Below are 24,343 nucleotides of genomic sequence, written 5' to 3'. Positions count from 1 at the left end.
CAAATAAACTAGGCTTCGCTATTTCCCGCAAGAAAAGAATCTCAGCTATAGAAAGTTCCCGATGATGGTTTGGCAAAGAAAGAACTTCCACCAAAGATGTAATAGCAGAGGCTGAAATGAATGCTGATTTAACACAGTGCTAAATGTACACTATGTAGTTCAGAGCAGGTAGAAGAAATTACTGGGGAAAACTTACTTGAAAATGGCTAAATGAATGTAATCTGTCTCATGCAAAAAAGGCAGATCGGCTACACTATACAGTAGTATAAAGTATGATAATATAATACATTTTCCTTCTTTGGTGGCTAACTCAGTATTCTCTTTGCTGCATTTCCCAGTATATGTGCAGAAACATATACTATCAGTTTTCAAACCGTTACAGTAAAGTGGAAAATTGGAATCCTATATTTGATGTTTTTTACATAACAAGTGTGCTTTGTTCTGGTATGCAGATTATTGAGGGACTTTCATAGTGGAAAATTTCCTCCTAAATGTTTTTGTTAGAAATTTATATTATTCCAAACTCAATGTTTCTTTTCTCTCTGTTGAATTTTCTGCTTGCTGGCATGTAACATATTAATTTAAGCTATTTAGTTTTCACAGTTGCGTTTGCCAACTCAAATTCTTGTGTCAATAATAAATACATTGCAAAGTGTATAACTTCTTACTGTTGCAATAGTTTTAGCATGCTATTTTCTTTTTAGATCATAGCTGAACTTAAGACAACCATTTCCTCTCTGACAGAGGAAAGCAACCAGCGGCAACTTGCTGGAGAAAGGCGTCTGCAAGATGTTTTACAAAAGTTTGAAGATGAGAAGCAGCAGCTGATTAGAGATAATGACACAGCAATCAAGGTAATCTGGGGCTTTGAGTCAATTATGCTGCCAGCTGTTTGAGTGTAATTAAAGTTTTGAAAATATTGACTGTGGTCTTAAAAATGCATGTTGAAGTCACGCTTTTATAGAAGTCAGCATTTCTTTTTCTCTAAAAATTGCATATAAAATATGCTTGTTTTTTGGTCTTGTGTTTTAGATGCATTGTGAATGCTAAAAATACCACTGAATGGAAGTTTCTAATTACATGGTTAATTGAAAAATATCTACCACATGGCTTCTTCGTGTGATTTAACAAAATTCATTCACATTTTCCTTAAAACACATGCTTGAATATATGGTTCATTTCCAGTTTGAAATATTCAGCATGTTAAAAGTTACATTTTTTGTGCTACCTTACCAAATATCATAGATATGAATAGAAAGAGCTAAAATAAATGGGGGATATCAGCCGTGTGTCAGAGTTGGGCTCTGACTGGGTCTTGAAGTATCTGGGACAAGGTTTGGCTATGTTAATGTAGGAATTTGATCTAGTGATCTTGGAAAAAAATGAATAGATTCTAAGAGCTCTTTTACTGTGTCCACTTGTGCTAGTTAGCTCCATGTCCCTGACATGTAGTTCGATCCAAGTGATGGTGACTTCATTCTTGATTGAGGATCTTTAATCAGTTTGTATTTTGTACTTAGTTTGAAATTATTAATTATATCCATCTGTGACTGGTCTACGTGTCAGGAATTTTCTGTGCCACCATATCTACTCTAACTGAAGTGGGGCCTATTCGACTGACAACTAGCACCAGGCAACTGGTGGACCCAATTGGATTTCAGAAGCAACTTGGATTTTACCCCAAAGTTCTGGTGCATGGATTGGTGGAGATGTTGGTAATTGCTTGTAATGAACAAGTGATAGGAACCTGGATTCGGTCACCCTATTATAGACTCTTTTTTTAAAATGGATCATATAGAGCAGGGCTATCAAACCCATACCCAGCAAGTTGGATGTGTCACATGCTGGCCACACCCATGCCAGGTTTAGCAAAGGCGGGAAAAGTCACAATACATCACATGATGCCGCTGTGACGACGTAAGCTTGACATCCCTGATATAGAGCTTCTTGATTTACTAAGGAACTGTATGAGATAAAGTGACACAGAGATGCATAGAAAATTGCTAGTGAAAAATGAAAAGTAAAGCCAACAAAGCGCAGATAAGAGCCTTTATTAGGATGTTCTTTTTGGCAATAAGGGTAGCAAAGCAAATTTACTTCTCTGCTCTTATGTACCTATCACATCTGCAGATAGCCAACCAGCAGTCTTGTTTCGAATTGCCATGTTCTTCCTTGGGAAGGAGGAACCATTAAAGTTCTTGCAGCGCAATTGTGAAGTATATACTGTACTCAGCATTTGTCAGACGAAGTCAGTTTACTTCACTTGTTGATGGTGCTGACTGAACAGATCTTTTAGGAAGTGACCTCTAGGAAGAGTTTGAACCAATCAGTGAGCCTGGCCAGTTACATTCTGGACCTATTCCCCTCCCCCCATTTGGTCAAGGACTCCTGAGTGTCCAAACAGTGGTTAATGCCTCTTTGCAGGAGTCAATGGTTGTTAGGAATATGAGTCACCTAACAGGTATTTGGGTTAGAAATATGTAAACCAGGATAGTCATTTTAATACTGTCTCTTTAAGAGCAATTAGGTGCGTTTTCTCAAACGGCCATAAGATGGAGCCAGAAACCTGGTTTGTCTTAGTCTTAGTCTCAGAAGAGAGTGTGTCAGTCTCTGTTTCCTTCTGTTGGAAAGTATTTCTGTTCCTCCATTTCTTCTAATTGACTGATATTACTGGATTTGATGTAAGTTTGTTACTGAACTGTTTTTGACACTGGAATTTGTTATTGGATTATCCCTGGATTGAAAAACTGACTGATTTACCTGTGAATGACTATGGACTGCTTGCTTTGGACTTTGCTTAACGATTCTGGAAGTAAAAACCTACTTTTACTGTATAGTGTATCTGTGTGCTCTGTGTGTATTATTCCAACACTACTCTCTTTATGTCTCCCTGTATGCACTCATTTTCTTAACGGGGAATTACCTCAACAATGGTTCCACCAGCCTTAAAAGAGTTGGTGGTGGACTCCTTACTCAAGAGGGCCCTGGGTGAAATGAATTACCTGGATTCCTTTCAGTCTGGATTCAGTTTGGGTTGTAATATAAAGATGGCATTGATCACACTGGTGGATGACCTATCATCAGGTCTCCAAGATAGACCAACTTGAAACCTACACAAGCTAATTACACAAGCTAATTCTATTTTTATTATAAGATTATAGTAACACAATCTTACATGCTATGTCATCTGACTCATTGCCTGAAAACTCTGGGGGTCTGGATGGGGAGGAACCAACTCCAGCTCAATGCTAGCAAAATGGAGTTGTTTTGAGTCTTGGATCTTTCTTTGTTATCTCTGACATTCAGTAATGTAAAACTTCCACAGGCCATGTCTGTGGGACTTCTAGCTCCAGCTTGGAAAACAGATGGAAGCTTCCATCTGTTTTCCAAGCAGGAGGCCTTTGCCTTTGCACAAGATATGCCAGTTGCACCCTTTTCTAGACAGGAGACCTTGCTCACACTCAGTCATGCCTTGGTCATTTCCTGGTGGACTATTGCATATATCATTTTATTATTGGCCATTCAGTGAGTGCTCTACTGAATATTTCTCTTGTTTGTTGCATGGCAGATATTGTACTCTAATTCTATATAGGATTCAAAATGTTCAAATGTCATAGAGACAAAAATGAAAAGTATACCAAGATGAATTGAGGATCTCTGTCCAGTGTTACGAGGAGCCTTCAAACTATAATGAATATTCCTATTCCTTCCTCTCTTTTGTCCTAAATTTCCAGTTTATTCTCACATTAGTCCAGGTTTCTCCAAACTCTCAATATTTTTAATTTGTTATCTTGATGTAAAGTTCCTACATTGTTGAAGGACCTCAGTTTTGCATATGAAAACAAGTTTCATAATCAAAATGGGATACTTATGACATTCTATACTTGAAATATTTCAAAATTAATAAGTACATCATGCTTTAAAATTCAACTTCTTAATGGTTTGCTGAATAGCTATTGTTGTTGCAGTTAGGCTTAAAGGTTCAGCAAAATATTATAAATTGCATACTATCAGAAATGTTGTGATTGCTTTATGTTTCACTGTTATATTGTATTTGGCTTCTAATAACAAATTCTGAAACATTCCAGACAAGATCAAAACTTTGATCAATTTCTGGGTTCAGGCTGGTGTCAAAAATCGGCCAAGAACACACAAAGCTGAGTTGTAGGCAAAAAGCATGATCAAGGTCCACTACAGAAGTCAAGCAAAGGATTCATTATCAGCTGCCAAATTCACAGCAGTAAGCAGAACAACGTTGTCAGATCCAGACACATGTCAGGGTTTCCAGGATGTCAGGTGAAGCTTAGAGTTGAAGAAGAGCTGTCCAGAATTTGCTTCAATGTTTGATTGCTTTCAGACAAGAAAATAAGGGCTCTTGGCCCAATTGGTAACATCCTAAACTTGGTTGCAGAAATTAGACTACTCAAATGTAATAATCTATCTCCAAATTAACCACTATTTTTGAAGTGCTCTTAACAAACAATTTGACAACTTGAATCTTAGTATTGATGCTCTTGCGAATTTCATACAGTTGGGATAATTACATGGAGAATTCCATCAGCTCTTTACTTACCTTCTGCCCCTCCAACTCTCAGAAGAGAACTAATCTGAGAAAGCTATAACCCATTTTATTCCTATCCATTTATAAAGTAAAAACAGTTCATTTGCAAGCCTACTGTTGCATTATTATTTAAAGCTAATTTATCTTATAGGAAATCTTGGTCTCTTCTACCTACTTATTAATAGTTGGCTTTTCAAATGTCTATTTGGAAATACCACTTGCTTCTTAAATGTTATAGTGCTTTAAATACTTCCTAATTTACATATGACAAGTTCTTTTAAAACAATCTAGTATAAAGCTTTATAATTGGTTTAACAGTGATTGTAATGTATCTAATGCATGAAAGTGTCTATGTTGGCTATCACAATGTGCTTTATAAACAAACCTTTGTTACTTTTTTAAAAAGCGTGTTGAAAAAATGCTGCATGTTTTTGAACTCTTTATAACACATACCTTCAGTTGTGTTGTTTGTTTGCTTGTGGCTTGTATATCTCAATTCAGAGAGGGGGCACCATTGCACTAAAAGTGAAAGGGGACAAATTTTAATATTTCAACTATTCATTACATAACTTGTGTATAATTTGTGAATAGTTTTAATACGATCATTTACTTGATCTTAAGTCAAAGGATGAACAATGTCTTTAAACATCTATCAATTTAAGAATATTGTTTGTGAACATGCTTTGCCAGACACATGTCAGAGTGATGTAGATTGCAAGGTTCAAGCTTATGACATTAACCAAGATTATGACAATCTGTGGTCCAGTTGAGCCCTTGGTACAATAGCTTCTTGTCTCAATTTCAGCTGGATCATTCAGAGAATCTTTCAGCCTTCAAAGTTGAAATAGCAGAGCAAATATGTACATAGAGTCATTGGCTTCTCTATACTGGCATCTGGAAGTCAACATTTCTAATAAAAGAATCTTCATTCAGAGTGAGTTCCTTGTAAGACCTAGTTGACAGTATAAACAATAATTTAATGCCCTCCATTAAAGTTTACTTGCTTAATACTGTTGACCCCGCACAACAATATTAAGTGAAATTTAATGGTGGGTATAGTTCAACTATCAACAATAAAGGAACAATAAACTTTAATGATGAATATAGATTAACCATCATAAGCAGTCAAGAAATATGCCATGAACTATATCTCAAAATTATACTTCCAGAATTTGAAAGCGCAGTGTCAGTTTTTAGTGGTATACTTAAATAATAATAATCAAGGGCACAAGTAACTAAGTGATAACAATTAAGTGTTAAACTTTTTTTTAGATGTAATACATGTATTTTATATGAAAATATCTGAAGAAGTAAACTAAAACAATGAGCCTCCCTCTTTCCAGAAACATCATGTCATCCTCAAACTTCTTGAAGTCCTCCAAGACTTTAGAAAAAGAGCTCCCAGCAACAAAATGCTTTCAACCTCAGTTCTTTCAATGGATTTCAGATGACATTGACTTTCTAGGATTTGAGGTAGGAAAAGGACAAGGCTAGAAGATGGGATTTTTAATGTAGAAAAGAGACAGTGCTTAAAAAGGCATCTACACTGATACCTCAAAATGTCAGCTGGCTCTTCAGGAAATAGAGAGTTGGTTTTCAAACATCCTCCATATGTCTACATATTATCAATGCCACTCTGATTCATCATTCAACCAATTGCATTGTTTCATGATTATATTATTTTTTGAAAACTTGTGCCTAAAAAGGACCAACTGTGAAATAGTAGGCATATCTTTTTCATTTAATGTCAGAGATTGAGGCTTTGTCAGACAAGGCTTTTTTGTCTTCCATAAGGGTGATGATGCCTGGCTCTTTTTTTCATACTCTTCAAATAAGTTTCTTTTACACATTACAGAATATCTTTCATTTTCTCCTGGGCTATTTTTATTCTTGAGCAGAAGACACATTGAGTGCTTATGCTATGCAAGGTGTTCTGCCCAGATTGTTCTGGAATATTATGACTTTCATTAAAGCGTCTTTGGGAAGGCATGTGTTAAACCCCCGCCATTTCCAGATGCCTGACAAATGTGTATTAGCCTTTCAGTTGTTAGGCATGTTGCATATCACATAATCACTGTCTCTGTGTTACTGTGACTTGATGGCTTTGCAGTAATGGAAATGAGGTTACTCCTTGGAGGATGCAGAGAACACATTTTGTAGGTATCCATATAGTTTTTATAAATATACCATAAATAGCCACCTCTGGCTAAAAGGAGCATTTGGCAAGAGAGTGAGACAAGCAGTGCTGCCAACTTGGACTGTAGCTGCATTTATACAACCTAGCTGTGACAATTGCTTTCCTGCACTTCAGGGGAAAAAAAAAAGGGGGGGGGTGTAAATGCTTATTCTTGGAAGGGGTAAGGATAAGCAGTAATGGCACTTTATTTTTGGCAAATCATTAAAATTTAGAAACTGGAACTCGCTGAGATGCCCTATTTGCAGTCATTTCTTCCCTTTTCCTCTGAGTATTTTTAAGGAAATGTATTTTAGATATAAGTGATAGGTTGCCAAGCAGAGGCTAGGTAGTTAAGCATCTACCGGTAGCCTAGCAACTTGACTTTAAGGATCCTTTTTCCCCCTGCATATAATATATGGTAATCTCTGAGTTTCTGAAAAAAATACTTCTTTTAATTTATTTATTTGCATTCTGAAACTGAACAATATTCTTTTCATTTTTTAAATTTGGTATAATTTTGTATAATAAGCCACCATAGAATTGTATCAAATTTTAGGTAATTTTAGGTCAGTTAAAACAATTTAAATTTTTAAATTTAATATTCTATTTCCAATACACATTTTTTAAAACAAAGACACCAATTTAACTTAAATGTTCATGAAAACTTAATAATTAAGCTGACCTTTCTGAAATGTTAAACTATAAATTTACTAATTCAGGCTTCTATCAATATATTTCAGTAAACATAACTTCCTCCAATTGCAAAGGAGAATATATTTCATTGAGTTGCTACTTCCACTTGCTTTAATAGGCAGGGCCAAACTTATATACAATGTAGCTATAGGAAAAAGGGTAACTTCTAATTCTAGTCGTGTCCAGTTTTGATTGAAAGCTATAAATAGACACTCCTCTACTTTTTATAATCTTATATCCTTAAGTGAATAGCTGTAAGAAAAGATAGACTCTTTCTTGACATGATAGCAGTATCCCAGTATTTGAAGAACTGCCACAAAGAAGAGGGGTTCAGATTATTCTACAAAGCACCAGAGGACAGGACAAGAAACAGTGGTTGGAAACTAATCAAAGAGAATTAAGGAGAAACTTCCTAACAGTGAGGACAATTAATCAGTGGAATAGCTTGCCTTCAGAAATCATGGGCACTCCATCACTGGAGGCTTTTAAGAAGAGACTAGACAGCTACTTATCTGAAATGGTATAAATTCTTCAGCAGGGGGCTGGACTAGGACCCCCAAGTCCCTTCCAGTTCTATTCTATTCTTTCTAGGGTATAAAAGGTATCCATTACAAGACCTGGTCCAATACATACACCAAGCTAAATGCTATGACTCAATGGAAATGGTAAAGCAAGATTATGTTTTGTCCTTCAAAGAAGCAGCCATTTGTTTAATAGTTATCCTTGGGAGGCCACTGTGATAGTTCCCTATAAAATAGCAACATGTGTCTCAAAGGATGGGGGCCAACTGGGTTAGAAGGATTGCTCAGGGACTCTAGACTATGTAGTCTATGGTAGCACCATTGTAATGGTATGTGAGAAAGAACGTGGGAGATGGGACGAAGAAATGACAAAGGAGCAGTCAGATACGAGAAAGCTTCGCCTGCAGCTGCATGATACATGCAGAAAGAAGTTTAGAAGGGATCCTTCCTAACTTCTCAGGTTGCAAAGGAGACAGTGGGAGATTTGTACTTTCCGATTTGCAAGATTCTGTTAACATAGCCTTACAGTTAAAATAGCTCATCTGGTTGTGTTCATCTTTGGACTATCTGGGAAGGCTGACATCTGCGAAGGTTAGAGCAGATACTATATCTGATCTTTGTTAGGTTTGAACCTATTATATATAATCCCCAAATCCTGGATAATCAGACTTCGTGCATGCAACTGGTTAGTTGGGAGAATCTAAACCCTGTTCACTTGTGAGGAACCATCTTTGGCTGAAAGTTTTCATTGTATAGTTACTTCTGTCTCTGCAGTTCACATTTGAGATTTTCACATCATGGCAGTTGGATTCAGTTGTTAGAATCTAGAACTGGAGGAAAGGAATCCCGAACATTTTTGCCCAATTATATGAATATCACTAGAGAATCAATTTGCATTTCTGGTCAATTACGAGATCAGTCCCTCTTCACAATTTACCAATTTAAGGGCACTACAGTCTACCATGTAATCCTCTGAATTTTATTGATAACCACAGTCATGCATAGAATATGCAACAAACAGGCAATTCCATTTGGTACTTTCTGGTCCCAGAGATCTTGATGTTAAAACTTAGTAAATTTGTCAACAGTCCTCTTCTACTATTTCTGTCTCAGGATCTTTTGTTGTAAGACTGGCTAATAGTTTGTCTGATATCATATACATCATCATAATATATCGTTTATATATCATCTAGACTTTCTAAAACTTAACATTATTTACAGTAAAGCCAAAATCAAACAGATAATAACTGTCCAGTTCCAAACCTAAGGTAGCCTTTCCTCATCTTCATTCAAACACCCTGTAGAAAGTAAGTCATCTTACTTTTTGAAATCCAAGTAGTTGAGTTATTGTGCATCTTTGAAGGCAAGATATCCCAGAGTGTGAGGACAGCCACTAAGAAGCGTGTGGAAAAGCTCCCACTGCTCTCCCTTCAGACAGTAAGGACAACCGGAGTATTAGTGAAACTGAAAAGGGTGCCCTGGCTATGGCCTCCATTGTTCTAGCAAGACCTTCTCTAGTCTCCTCTAATGTGTGTGTGACCCTATCCAGATCCAACATTGGGAACAAAATTGAGCTAGACTGATCATCAATAAATAGTAGCTCCGTCTTGCATGGAATTATTCTGAGCTTATTTTGATCCATGCCCTCCCAGATTGCAGGGACAGGGACAATGTCCTTGGTCCACAGAGAGGTAGGGATCTATAGCTGGCTATTGTCAGCATATTGATTATAACTGATATGACTCATAATCTTTGAACATGAACTATGAATCTGATGGAAAGAGAATATATCATTAAAAGAAGCCAAGCTACTTCCAGATTGATTTGGTTGAGAACTTCATATTATTTTAACGTTTTCAGTTTTCTAAAATTACTATTCAACTTTTTCAGCTAAAAATAGTATTTGAAAATACAGCATTTTATGAAACAGTCCACACTTTAAAAAATGACTTCAAATGTTTGGCCAGTGGGGCAACTATGAAAAGGTTGAGCCTAAGCACTTTATAATACTTATAACATTTTTATGAAACAAAGAACTCATTTCCCCATAACTGGCTTTGCTTGCTGCTATTTCTCTTGGCTTTTCATACCTCAGCACACTAAAAATCCATACATGACCAACATCAAAATTATACATCAGAAGTCTCACATCTGGCAGGTTTTTGTGCTTATCTAGCCAGTTTGATATAGAAGCTAAAGCATCAGACTAGAAATCAGGAGACAGTGAGTTCTAGTCTGGCCTTGGGCACAAAGGCAATTGGGTGAGCTTGAGCCAGTCACTTTCTCTCAGCCCTAGGAAGGAGGCAATGGCAAACAGTGCCAGGAAAACTACAGGAACTTGTCCAAGTAGTTTCTGAGAATTAGATATGATTGAACATAAGAAATAAAAGATTGTTATTTGATTGTGGTTTTACTTGCGTCTTTGTGCTTTAAAATGGTGTTTTTATTTTCAATTAAATTGTAGTTTTACTTGTGCGCAGTATTTAAGCTATTTCCAAGTCAAATGAGCTAAACATAATTTGGAGAGGGAGGCAAAGTTTAATGAGTATGGAACAATTTTAAAAGCTCATTTGGAGATTTTGTTGGTTTCAGAATACAGTCTAAAAATGAGATCCCAGGAATCCATTTCATAAGGTTGGGTTACTTTATGGAAGATTCCACATTCAAGAGTTTGGGGCTTCACAGAAAAGGCTTTGAAAAATCCGTCTCTGCCTTTTCCAATTCCAAGTATTGCAGAAGTAATGCAGGCTTTCCAGTTGTCGGTCTTTGTTCTGCTTCCAGAGACTCTTTGGAATTATGCCTGTCTTCCTTTTCTGTTATGGAACAGTGTTGACTTGGAGGTTTTTCCAGCACTGTAGGAGGAAACACAATATTAGCAAATTTCATTCAACTGCAAAAATTTATGGGAGCTTTATGGCATTTTCAGAAGAGCAGAAGAAAACACTTTGTAGCAAAATTAATAATACCTTTTTTTTCACAGCTTGCTGCAGTAATGCAAATGTTATATTTGAGACATTAGCACAGATTTTAAAGAATAACAAATGATTATCAATGATGATAAGATAGGGCATGAACCCAGTAATCTAAAAAATAAACCACAATATCAGAGTTCTGCTAGAATCCCATGCCAAATAGAATTTTATCATTGTAAATGAGTCAATCATGGCACTCCCAAAAGAAAATGAGCAGTCTGCATTCCCGAAAGTGACAGGAGGGGAAAATATGAATTATAATCACAAAGTTTTTAGGGTTGGAATTATCCCTTTTCTCAGGGTCTATATTCTGCATATAAAAAATAGTAGACATGAGGTCTTCCATATAACACACAATTTATTTATATAATTCACTCTCCTTAGATATAATACCATCTGCTACATGGGTAACTTTAAAAGGAGTGGGAAATAATCATGGAAAATATAGTGGATATAGAAATTCTACGCCTAGAGTTTGCATACAGTGAAATACTGGTTGGAAGAAATATAGTTAGAGGATTTCAAGAATGGAAAGGAGGATGCTGTTATCTATAACTTTTTTTCTTGTGTCCGGACCTTCTCTTACCTGGTCACTTTCCTAACTATACTGATTAAAACAAACAACTGCTAAATTTAGGGCCAGGTTAAGTATCACAGCTATCATTATTTCCAAATGTAGGTCTGTGCTATCATCTGTGAAACTTGAAGCTTTTAGCAGGTTGCTTCAATCCATTATTAGTGGTTCTAATTTACACAGATCAGTAATAAATCTATCTAGGGGAACAGAGTAAAAAGAATGAATTGCTAAATCATTTAAATCTTTTATTAAAAAATGTATATTTACATAAAATATAGGAGAAGGTGCCTTGGTTTGCCCCATGAATGAGATAAAACTAAAATATTACATTCTGCCCTAGAATGGAACAAACTTCTTTTTTAGAAGTCCATTTTGAAAAAATATGCTATTGCTCCCTGCAAAACAAGCAAGACAATTTAAGATAACTTTTAAAGGAAGATTTTTGTTTCTAATCTTGACTTATTTCTTTTTATATTTGTTTTGAGCTCGAATAATCAATATTATTGTATATCAATTTAAAATGGCCAGATCGCATTATTAGTTCTTTAATGCTCCCTTTTCTTGTTCCATGTAACCGCTTGCATTTTACAAACCATTTTTGATGTAGCTTCTATTTCTAATTCTTACATCCATGGTACTCATGAAGTGGATAAATATTGTTATATGCTTGTATCTCTTTATATCTATAGATCTCAGCCTTCAAAAAGCTTCACGCGTGTATTAATGAATATTGGCCTCAGTATTTCTTTCATTATGCTTTAGAAAACAGAAAAACAGACATAAATCAATAAATATTATGTTGCCAAGTACTAGAATACATCGTATTCTGAACAAAACTCCACATTGGTAACAGGATGGGCATCCGGCCATTAAAGCACTCTGCTAGATCCATTCAATTGCCCAGACTCCACCCCATAAGAGATTATGGGGTACATTGTATCAGTCCGGAGTAGCTCTATATTCCGGAGTAGCTCTATATTCCGGAGTAGCTCTATATTCCAGAGTAGCCTTTTTTTAAAAATGCCAAAAAAATGCATTTCCTCTAGCTTTAGTAAAAATGTAGATCTGCATTTATAGAACTATACTTAGATTCATTGTGTTTTTCTTGCTAAAGTTAATATAATTCATGTCCTTTCAATTCCCCTGAATAAAAACAGCAATTACTGGAGCCAGTGTAGTAATTTTAATTGTATCAGCAGTTTCTAATTGTCTGCATACCTGGTGACATTCTTCATCACTAGTCTCTACCAAGCCTGAGTGTTTAGCTCACATCTGATATTATGTGCTTCCTTCGCTCCACTATAATGTTGGATAGTAATGTTGGTGAAAAGATTGGAAGCCAGAAAAAAACACAGGAAAATGAAGGCGATTTATGTTTGAGATTATAGTATAGTTTGAGTTACTAATGCATTATTGTTGGTGGAAGTATTGCCTTCCATGTCTTCATGCCTCCTCTCTTGGCTCTTCTGTTTCCTGCCTAGTCCTCATAAACAGTTTAAAATAATCCTAATTTGCAGATGAAATTTGGTAATGATGCAAGCTTGGTGATACCAGATCATTTTATTAGAGACCCCAAACCATCATTTTTTGTTGCTACATTTTTATCTTCTGCTTCTTAAATTGTTTTTTTCAAAATGGGCTTCAATTAAAAAAGAAGTTTGTTGAATTGGGAAAATTAATTATAGGGCAGATTGTAGTCTTTACAATTCTGTTGAATGAAGTGCCCTGTGTTTTGAAGTCAGATATTGAGATACAAAAGCTCCTAAACTATATCACACCATTCCATGTTTTCTTTCATTGCCACTAGTATATCTATAAAAAAGCACACTTTTTTCTTTATTTCCCTTTTTTTTGGAAGGGGAAGTTATGTAATAGTTTGAAAGGACTGACATTCTCTGCTTTTTCTGTGCAATTCTAATGAGAATAGGATGGTATGTAGCTGCACAAATGAAAAACTTGTGGTGCTTTAGAAGTTGATCTGTTTTCTATTGCTTTTAATGCTTTTTCATTTATAAGGATTCAGCTACAGCTCAAAAAAATTGAAATAATATAAAAAGTGAAGGAAAATTAAAGGATCCTGTCTTACAGAAATGAGCCAAGCAAAGCATGGTAATGATTCACTATAAACTGATCAAAAACTATTCCAGTGCTTTGACGTTTGAATATTTTCTACCTGTATAAGGAATCTTTTAGTTATAGAAAGATGGAGTGAAAAAGCCACTAACTCCAGAAATTTTAATTGTTTGTTTTAGAATTTGACAAATCAATTGATAATGTGTATGTCCTCTATGTTTGTGGAGCAATTATGGTAGTTAGGAATAATTATATAGTAAATACCAATTTGCTAGCTGAGGGCCATAATGAATTGAGTAAAGGCAGTGGCAACCATTTTAAATAATATTATTAACAAAGAATGTAGTGATTAAACATGATGTTACCTAATTTGTTAATTAAATGTCTGCAAGAAAACAACCAAACTCAGAGCACCAAGTACCCAAATATGAGTTACAAATATTCTCTTCCATTGTATCAACTGGTTGTTTTAGCAAAAGTCTAAGTTTTTGGCTTAGTGATATGTGACAACTCCTGCTTTCAATGTTAATTCCAGTGTCTGTTTCTAATTCAAGGTTTAGCCCTTAAGTATGCTTACTAGCAAGGATAAGATTCAGTCTGGACTCCGCTTAGGAGCTTTGTTCAGTTAACAAAAAATAAATGTTTGGAAATGATTTTCGATGTTTGTTTGTAGCAGTGGTGGGATTCAATTTTTTTTACTACCCGTTCTGTGGGCATGACTTGGTGGTCATGGCAGGGGAAGGATAATGTAAAATCTCTAGTCAGAGGTGGCATTTGCTGGTTCTCCAAACTACTCAAAATTTCCACTACCGGTTCTCTAGAACTGGTCAGAACCTGCTGAATACCACCTCTGGTTTGTAGTTTATACAATTGCCTCACTCTGAAGAGGTTCTACTAGGCAGTTCCCAAATTGGAATACTCCTCTGTAAATTAGTATTTTTTGTAACCTTTTTCCTAAACAAGATAATAAATTTTGCTTGTTATTTGATTGTCTGTGGTTGAGACCACATAATTTGTTGGTCGTGTTTGCTGGATTAATGGGAACTATGGAGCTAGATAATGGTGGCTTCATATTATTTACCAAAGTTTACATTTGTGTGAGTTGTTCATTTAAAAAAAAAAAACCAGAAAGTGGTACTTTTCAGAACAGTTAATATTAGAATTATTTTTAAATGAACAAAAAATAAACCCAGCAAAAATTAAAATAGCAGAGGAAGTAAAGCACAGAAGCAAAACTACATTTTGAAATGACATTCAGTTGACTTTAAAAAAAGAAAATTTAAGTTTCTGAGAAAACTTCAAATCCATCCTCTCATATAACTACAATAATAAAAATGTGAAGTCTGTGTGTAATGGAACTCTTCAATTTTATGTTCACATAATACATCCTGTGGCTGTCCAGAGTATGCAGAACATAATGTAGAATGATTACCTGAGTGTGGGCAAAATCTGAACCATGCCTAGCTTCACAGTTACTGTTACTTAAAGCTCAGTTTTTAAATTAGGATGGCTTATACCTCTTCTTAATAAAATATTAGGAAATGAATTTTGTGTTTCAAATTAGGATACATTGTTTGAAACATAGATTTCTACCACCACTGCAGTATAAATGCCTAAATTGAAAAGCTAAAAGGAGGTCACAAAAAATTAACAGAATAATAGAATTGGAAGGGAGTTCTAGTCCAACCCCTTGCTGAAGCAGGAAACCCTATACCATTGCAGACAAATGGTTGTCCAATCGCCTGTAAAACCTCCAGTGTTGGAGCATTCACAAGTTCTGGAGGCAAGTAATCCTATTAATTAATTGTTTCTGTCAATTGTTCCAATTCTCTCATAGTGGAAATTTGATCTGTACTCCAATTCTGTGTTCATGATGAAAACAAGTCCTATGAAACCTAGTGTAACTTAACTTCCAAGATTACATTCTCTGTACATTTCCTGAAAATTTTTTTTGAAATATATTCATTTTATTCTGCTATTTCATTGTTAAATGAATCAGGGTGGAGATATTATTCATTGAAATGTATCAATAATTTACAATAATAATTTTAATTACATATAAATAAACCTTGAAAACTACATATCTAAGACCATAAGCAAAGTAGCCTGACAATCATGGGAGACCCTCAATGTCTAAAGCAGTGAATAGTTGGTACAAGTCCAATTGTACCGAGAAGTTAACATCAGATAAGGTGGATTTGTTTAAAATAACTACTCTGGTGCTTATGCATTTCTTCACATTTTTCACAAGAGCTTTCAAACACAGCCGTGAATTTGGTGAAATAGAGGTAGAAATATTTACATACAATATTAAAAAGTGTTTTAAAATACAGAAATATTTACATACAATATTAAAAAGTGTTTTAAAATACAGAAATATTTACATACAATATTAAAAAGTGTTTTAAAATACAGAATATTATATAAGATGTTGATATACTTTCCCTTTAAATTTCCCTTTAAAGTTGCTATATCTTGATGTAAATCAGATTTGGACTTTGGGAAACAAGGATTCTTTTGATGCCGTCAACATACTCAAGTCATGTAGTTATCTTTCATGCAGTTATCTTGTGCATTGTTTTGGAAGTGGTTTGCCATTGCCTTCTTCTGTGAATCATTCCAGTTGGCTTTCATAGAAAAGGCAGGACTAGAGCTTGTGGTCTCTGAACTACTTATCTTTAATTCCTACATCAAACACTCCCTGTAGTGTAAGTTAGAAAGCCATAAAATCATGAACCAGAACTGCCCAGACTAAAGGCACTGTGAAATAAAAATCGTTATACATGATATAAAACCCAGATTAATAGAATTAAAGTTCTAATAACTTTTTGACATTGTTTCTTTTTTACGTAATCGATCTTTATTTCAGTTAGAAGTATACACTTCTTGGTTCATTGCCATTATGGACAGCTGCTATTTGGCGATTAGAGTGTCTTTTGAAAGCTTTGGTTAAAATAATTTTGTGTGACTTAGCTGTCGTGTATTGTCAGTGACCAAATAATTTTCCTCAAGTTCTTTTTTCATCATATAGCATATATTGAATTTTCCGGTCATGATGATTCATGTAAAGACTTGTTCACTTCAAAAAGCATTACGTACAGTACCTTGTTACATGAAGAATTGATTTAAAGGATTTCATTGTCCAAAGTATCTCTTCAATAAATTCTTTATGTCTTTATATAAATTTTTATAAAATTTCTCCTATAGAAGAAAGGAACAAGATTATGATTGTAACATAATAGCATTATTGCCTCTGCTGTGGAACAATTGACTTTTTGGTAGAAATAATTAATGTAGAAGAATATTATACAGTCTGATTTAATGTTACCATAATGATTATTTGTTCAAGCTGAACATCTAATAGGAAACATAAAATAAACATTGCATTTCCGTTGTCAGGAACTGTATTTCTTGCGTGATCCTTTAATTAATTAATGTCATGCAATGTTACACTATAAATTATAGATACACTCAGACACACACACAGACACACACACCATGTTATCCCCAAAATAAGACTCACCCCTAAAACAAGCCCTAGCCTGTTTTTTTGGGTGGGCCTAATATAAGCCCTACCCTGAAAATAAGCCTGGAAGGATGGGCATGGCCAGCAGGAGAAGCGGTGAGCGTGCAAGGGCCAACAGGGTCTGGCAGCAGCTGCAGCCCACAGGCCCCTTAGCACAGCTGCAGCCCACAGGCCCTACCACTGTGTAGGCAGGCGGAGGGGAGAAGACAAGAAACCCAGATGTGCTACACAGCTGCCTGACTCACAGGAGGCTCATGCAGCAGCACTGGTAGCATGCAGAGACAGAGGGATGGGGGATAATGGGACAGAGTGGACGGTGCATTGGGATTGCCTTTGGCTCTGCTGAGATGAGACGGATGCCTCCTGCAGCACTTTGCCGGCCAAAACAGAGCATGGGGTTGCACGTGCCCCCCCATGCCTTGTTTTCAGCCTCCATGGCCTCCCGCAGCACTCTTCCGGCCAAAAACTGGCCACATAGAGGCCCTGTGAGGCCCCCACACTGCCCGTTTTCAGTCTCCCCTGCCTCCAGCATGACTCAGGGAGGCCAAAAATGGGTGGGGCCTCCACACAGCCCATATTTGGCCGGCAGAGTGCTGCTGGAGGCTGGGAAGGCTGAAAACGGGCTGCATACCCCCCTGCAGTGTTTTGGCTGGCAGAGGCATTGCGGGTCAGTCTTTTGATATTTCCATTCTGGCCTCGTGGGCCAGATTTAACCAACCCGCTGGCCTTGAGTTTGACACCTCTGTGCTAGATGATTTCCAGTCTACAACACAGACCTTTCAACAGGTCCAAGAAGGCTCCATACCCATTTGCACCACTCTGGTGACCCTGATGACACAGATGACTCTCCAGGTGACCTTAACAACCCACTAAAATAATACAAATGTCCAGTCTGCAAGGAATATAAATCCTCCCATTCCCCACCATCCAGTCAGAGCTGAAGAAGCTTCTTGGATGAGAAGCAAAATGTCTTCAAAGAAAAACCAGAAAGTCCAGTTGCCTCTTGAAAGAAAGCATCTTCAGGACAACCATGACCTGGATGGCTGAAAATCACATAGGCAGATTTATTTATTTGCATCCCATTTGCACTTTTTTACAAATAAATCAAGACAACAAATGTATACAACACACCTTGCTCCTCCTATTTTCCCCAGAACAACAACCCTATGAGGTGGGTTGGTCTGAGAGAGAATGACTGGCCCAAGGTCACCCAGCTGCTTTTCAGATTGTTTGCTAAGACTGCTGTTAAAATCTTTGTATCACCATCAATCAATGAGATTGGACAATAATTGGCACACTGAAGGTGATATTAACTGCTTATATTAACTGTAATATAAGCCTAATTAAAAGTTGGTAATAAAATCTCCTTATCTATATATATGACAACATTTGGCACCAAAAAGATCTATAAATGTTTTATACCTGGTGTTTTGTTGCTTGCCATTTTTAAAATTACCTGTTTAATCTCTACCTCAGATATTGGAGAAAACTCAGTGAATTTTTATTAATCAACAGTTGATTCACACGAACACTGCACAGATATATCATGTGGAATGCATTCGAAGATGTGATTATAGAACTCATTGGCAGGCAGGAAAAAAAAGGAAGAACCATTTTTTTCATTGGTTTAGTGCACCTTCCAGAACTTTAGTGTTTTGCACTTAACTGGTTTCTAGATTTTGCATGAATCTTACAGAGTGTCATAGATTTTCAAGCATATCTGTCAAAAACAAGCTAAAAACAAAATTCCAGGTTTAGCTTTCATATTTATTTACATAACAGTGTAAAAATTCCTTTTAATTATTTTTTAATTAACAGAACTTTGGGTAATATGTGTTTTTTAATGATTCCATTACAAATAGAATGAAAACTAGAAGCATTAGCTTGTAATTTTTCATTATTTTTTACAATATATTATAACATAGATGCTTCCCCTTCAGCTACTAAGCCAATTTGATGAGCTTCAGCAGTCATTCTCTCAACTAATGTACTTGTTCATTAAGCTATTATAGGAATAAAGTGAATAAGAAATAGTCACCTTGCACAAAACACCAGTATTTAAGCATCAATGTTATATTTATGTTTTACTGTTGCTGTTATCCTTCTGTTTTCTCAAGGCTTACACTGGAGAGCTGAAATCAATTTGTCTTACAAATTATTTGCTTTTAAATGATTCAAGCATTCAAACCAACCAGCAAGTTGATTTCAATTATCCACATACCATTTTGGGTCATAAATCACAACTTAGTGAATCAGCGAATCAGGTCATAATTACTAAGGCTCTGAATTCCCCCCCCAAAAACCCAAACCTATTTTAGATCATGAATGTCACACTTGCAGCTCTTTAAAGCAAATGAATCTTTTTTCCAGGATCATGCAGGTGCTTTTTATAGCCACTGTGTGATCTTAGGAAAATGAGTGGCTTCTTTAAAGAGCTGCAGACCGATACAGAGTTTGTACACTCCAAAAGTGCACCTATGCAATAATCCAAAGAGAACCTTTCTGGAATCTAATCCAAAATGCTGCACAACTGTAATATTCAGGTCAGAGAAGTGGGGCACTTCTTCCTTTTATATTATTACTGAGGAGACCTCAGCCAATATAGTTCTGATAGTTTTACTGCTAGAGTTGTATTTTGAGATGTGAAACATTAACTGTTATGATTGAAGTTCTGTTACTATTGCCATATTTTGTGTAAAATGCATAGGATTGCCAACATTCCTTGGCAATTATTGCCAACATACCTCAACAAGAATGCAAGGGTTCTTCTAAACAAATTCTCTAGCTTGTGGAATCTGTTAGCATGCCAAAATTATGAATACATTCATTGTAGAATATTGTAGAGAAAATTACAATATTGAAAAGAAAAATCTATACCTGGTTGCAACAGTTATTATTCATATGTATTTTCTGTCAACCATCAGATTGGTTAATTCTTGGAAAAGTGAAATAGGATGGGATTTGTAATTCATTAGGACACTGTCTGGGATTATATATCTGCATGAAACTTTTTAAAACTACGTATTACATAATATGCTAATTATGCTTTTAATTTAGATCAGGGGTGTCAAACTCAAGGCTTAGATTTGGTCCATGGGCCACCCTGGAAATAGCGAAGAACCAGCTCTTGGTGCCTCTGCCAGCAAAAATAGAGCTTGGGAGGGCCATGCATGGCTTTCCCGAGTTTCGTTTTCACTGGCAGAGGCCTGCAGGAGGCTGGTGCTGCTGAAAATGGAGCTCAGGAGCCCATTTTCCCTGACAGAGCACTCGGACCACTGCAGGCGCCTCTAACACAAGTGATGTCAAGCTGGCCATACTCACCCAGGCCATGCTCACCCTGCCCCCCGAGGTCAAACACAACCCTGATGCCGCCTCAGTGAAATTGAATTTGATACCCCTGATTTAGATCACATAGAGACTATACTGGGCCCAATAGTCTGGGTGTCCATGTTATCTCTTGAACCATATCAGGGCCATTGAAAAAATGTCACGATTTATGATGATAATTATGGTGATATTCAAGACTTTATAATCAATTTTAGCATAGGACACATTCAGTAATTTTTAAATCTATTATTCTTATCTGAATTCTCCTACTTGAGTGCTCCCCCCATTTTATAGTTGTAAAATCACTCCAAAGGTCTGGCAACGATTAAATGGGTAGAATAAAATAACATGTCTGCTTTGAGACTGATAACAAACTGTGAAATTTTTTATTTTATTTTTTAATCCTGCTTTTATCATTTTTATAAATAACTCAAAGTGGAGAACATACCTAAAACTCCTTCCTCCTTCTACCATGTTTCCTTGAAAATAAGACCCGATCTTATTTTCTTTTGTACTCCAAAATAAGTACCAGGTCTTATTTTGGGGGGGCTGTCTTACCCGCTTACCTTAGGACCACACCCTGACATCTGTTATTCCACTGTCTGACTTCTTTTGCAGCCAGAAACCACCTGGATCATTGTGAACGTGCTGCTGCTCGTGGCAGGAGGCTTCATAGTGTGTCATGCCACTATGCATGTGAGGGGTGGCACTGGTGTAATGCTGCATGTGGCATCGTGCCACAAGTAGCAGCACGGGTATGATGAGCCACATGGCCTCCTGCCATGAGCGGCGGCACCAGTGTGAAGAGCTACATAGCCTGCAAGCATCCTGCTTCAAGTGGCAGCATCTGCACAACATGCCATGCAGCCTATCGCAAGTGGTGGCACCAACACAATTCATGATGAGCCACGTGGTATCTGGCCACAGAAGAAGTCAGGTAGCAGTGCAACAGATTTTGGGGCATAGGAGGCCTGGCTGCTGTGGTCCTAAAGTAAGCACGTAAGACATCCCACAAAAATAAATCTGGTGCTTATTTGGGGGGGCCCAAAAAAAAATAAGACTGGGTTTTATTTTCAGAGAAACATGGTAGAAAGGGGAAGAAGTTTTAGGTCCACTTTTGAGTTATTTCTAAATATAATATAGGCAGGATTTTTTAAAAATTTAAAAACTGTGCAATTTGTTATCTGTCTCAAAGCAGACATGCTAAGGTTTTTTTTAAACCCATTTAATTGTTTTTTTAACCCATTTAATTGCCAGACCTCCGGTGTGATTTTACAACTATAAAGTGGGGAAACCACTCAAGTAGGAGAAGTCGGACAGCGGTGTGACAGGTGACAGGGCATGGGTGGGCCTGGCTGTGGTGGTCCTAAGGAGGTGCGGGGCGCATGGAGCAGCTCCACCCACACCTCACCCTAGCTTGATTTTTACGCATGCACCTTGCCCCAACTTGTACAGCCAAAGGGATGGAGTGGGCTTATTTTGGAGGTAGGGTTTATATTATGGGCACATGTAAAAATCAAACAGACTAATTTTGGGGATAAGTCTTATTTTTGGGAACACATGGTAGTTCAAGCTTTAGTAACTAGAGATTAGCTATGAAACTTCAAAACATTCAGCAATACATGTTTCTGACAATTTAACAGCAATTCTATATAAAAGAATATTTGCAAATCTTCTCATATTTATATTGGAATTTTTCAACTTTTTCCTCCTAAGTAGCAATAGCACTTAGACTTATGTATTGCTTCACTATGCTTTACAGACCACTCTAAGCAGTTTACAGAGTTAGCATATCTGGGTCCTCATTTTATCGACGTCAGAAGGATGGAAGGCTGAGTCAACTTTGAGCCAATGTGAGTCGAATTCCTGAGCTGCTGGCAGCTGGTAGCCAGCAGAAGTAGCCTGCAATGCTGCATTCTAACCACTGCATCACCATGGCTCTTGTACTTGCTACAGTTGTTCTAGAGAAAGTCTAATCCATCTATATGGTTATTAAGACTTGAAACTGATTTGGCATCTAATCAAAATTGTTCTAGTATTTTTTGAGTATATAAAATGTGTTTATTCAGAAAACATGCAATATTTATTGTTACTATAAATGCAATGAATAGTATGAGGAAGGGCTAACAATTACGTTACTAAAGTCCCACTAATGTCCTAATATTTCTGATACTTAAAGCATTAGTATTAGTATTTGATAGTAATACAGTTGCTTGACAGTGATCAGATTTTGATTTTGAAGGTTTTCACAAAATTATATATTACATTGACCACAGATTAGCTTTACAGTTTATTCTGATTGCCTACATTTTGAAAACATTATAATATTAGGTTCTGAATAAGATTCTTCTTTTCATATAGTAATAGCTATTTAACTTCCTTTAGAGACATAATAGTACTACAAATTATTATACATCATAACTATTTTTCCATCTTTGTATAAAAGCAATTTTTCTAATGCTGCACAATTGCAGCTGCTCTACAAATGTGGGTTTTGTCTCTTGAATGCGTAAATGAGATACGATCTCAGGTCACCATTTATTCAAAAAAATTGAATTGGGCAATCTCACAGGAATGTTGAAGAGTGAATGAAACAAGGATTGCATCTTTTTGTGAAGATTGCATCTTCACAAAAATAATATTTAAAATTTTAAATGAACTCAGATGACATTGATTGAGGTTTGATGCTATTGCTGCAATCAGAGTAATAACAAGAAAACTTCAAAGCTAGCCATGATCTAGAAACTTCAGTTGGTATAAAATATGGCAGGTAGGCAGATGTTATGATCCTATTATGTCATTTTCATGGGTTTATGGTTCATTTTCAGGCCCAATTCAGAACTTGGTTATTAACATTAATTTCTGTCCTTGCTTAGATTCACAGTGTATCCAGAGGGAGATTTCTGTTCAAGTGAACTGTAGCAGGTGGCCACTCATGCATAGATTTTCTTACTACTAAACACCCCAGTTTTTAAATGTCACCATAAGGAAAATAATATACCTGGTTTATTCTATTTTCTGTTCTCCCATTGGCTTTTTAATTTAAAGTAAATCATGTATCAGAATTACTGTTTTACTGAGCAGCTGTGAATTGATTGTTGGAAGTCATTATTGTACCAAGTTTTATGTCTATTGTTAGCATTTTTAGATGCATCATTTGAGAGCTACTGCAGTAAGGTGTCTAATATAGTTTAGAAAAAGAAAGAAAGACTTTGTCCATTATTTACAGCAATACTGTCTCTACTGCACACAATCCCCAGTCACATGAATGTATTGGGGAAATGTTGAACGTAACCTAGAAGCATTTATGAATTCTTTCTATAGTAAGATAAAGAAAAATGCACGAAGAAACATTCCCAAGGAAATTGCTGCACTAGATTCTGTATATCACTTATTCATGTGCAAGCTGCTTTACTTTCCAGTTTGGATTTATAATTTGGTCAGCACTCTGAGGAAAATTATATTATTAAGTGATGTCAAAGAAATCAATTACACCAGAAATCAAAGTACTATATTCTTTACGCAAAGATGAGAAATTTAAATTCTCATTGGGATTTTGCAGATACTTGAAGATATTACTGTACATATAATAAACATAAAACGTCTTTAATATATTTCAGTTCTGGGACAGTATAAACTTCAGATTCCTATCCATGTAGATATGGTAATGAATGCCAGATTATTTATTCCCATTTCAGGATAACGAAAAAGTTGGAAGAACAACAATGTTGCTGGTCAACCACTTTAATAATTCAATTACCCAGGACAACTTTTTGTATTTTGCTTGACTGCAGTAATTGCAGAATATTTTTTTTTCATGCATTTACAGAAAACATGAATTGGGCACAAACTTTTTTCCCTTGTTTTCTTTCCGCACAAACAAAAAAGGAGAACTTAGTAATTACTGTAAATATTTA

At 36.2% G+C, this 24,343-nt stretch overlaps 1 protein-coding gene across 8 annotated transcripts in view; it reads left to right on the top strand.

The window, feature by feature from the left end:
- Positions 1–24,343, top strand: part of CEP112 (centrosomal protein 112) — a 266,133-nt gene that overhangs the window by 192,608 nt on the left and 49,182 nt on the right. For all 8 annotated transcript variants that reach the window (XM_087925056.1, XM_087925057.1, XM_026711184.2 and 5 more), the window contains one exon: positions 705–854. In XM_087925056.1, coding sequence (XP_087781182.1) covers positions 705–854 — 150 coding nt within the window. The remainder of the gene's footprint in view (positions 1–704; positions 855–24,343) is intronic.

This window comes from Pseudonaja textilis, chromosome 2, assembly GCF_049901715.1.
Source record: "Pseudonaja textilis isolate UNSWEBS1 chromosome 2, rPseTex1.2, whole genome shotgun sequence".
In the NCBI taxonomy this organism is placed as follows: Eukaryota; Metazoa; Chordata; class Lepidosauria; order Squamata; family Elapidae; genus Pseudonaja; species Pseudonaja textilis.
The sequence above is the reverse complement of the archived record's forward strand: the minus strand, read 5'-3'. Positions and strand labels throughout refer to the sequence as shown.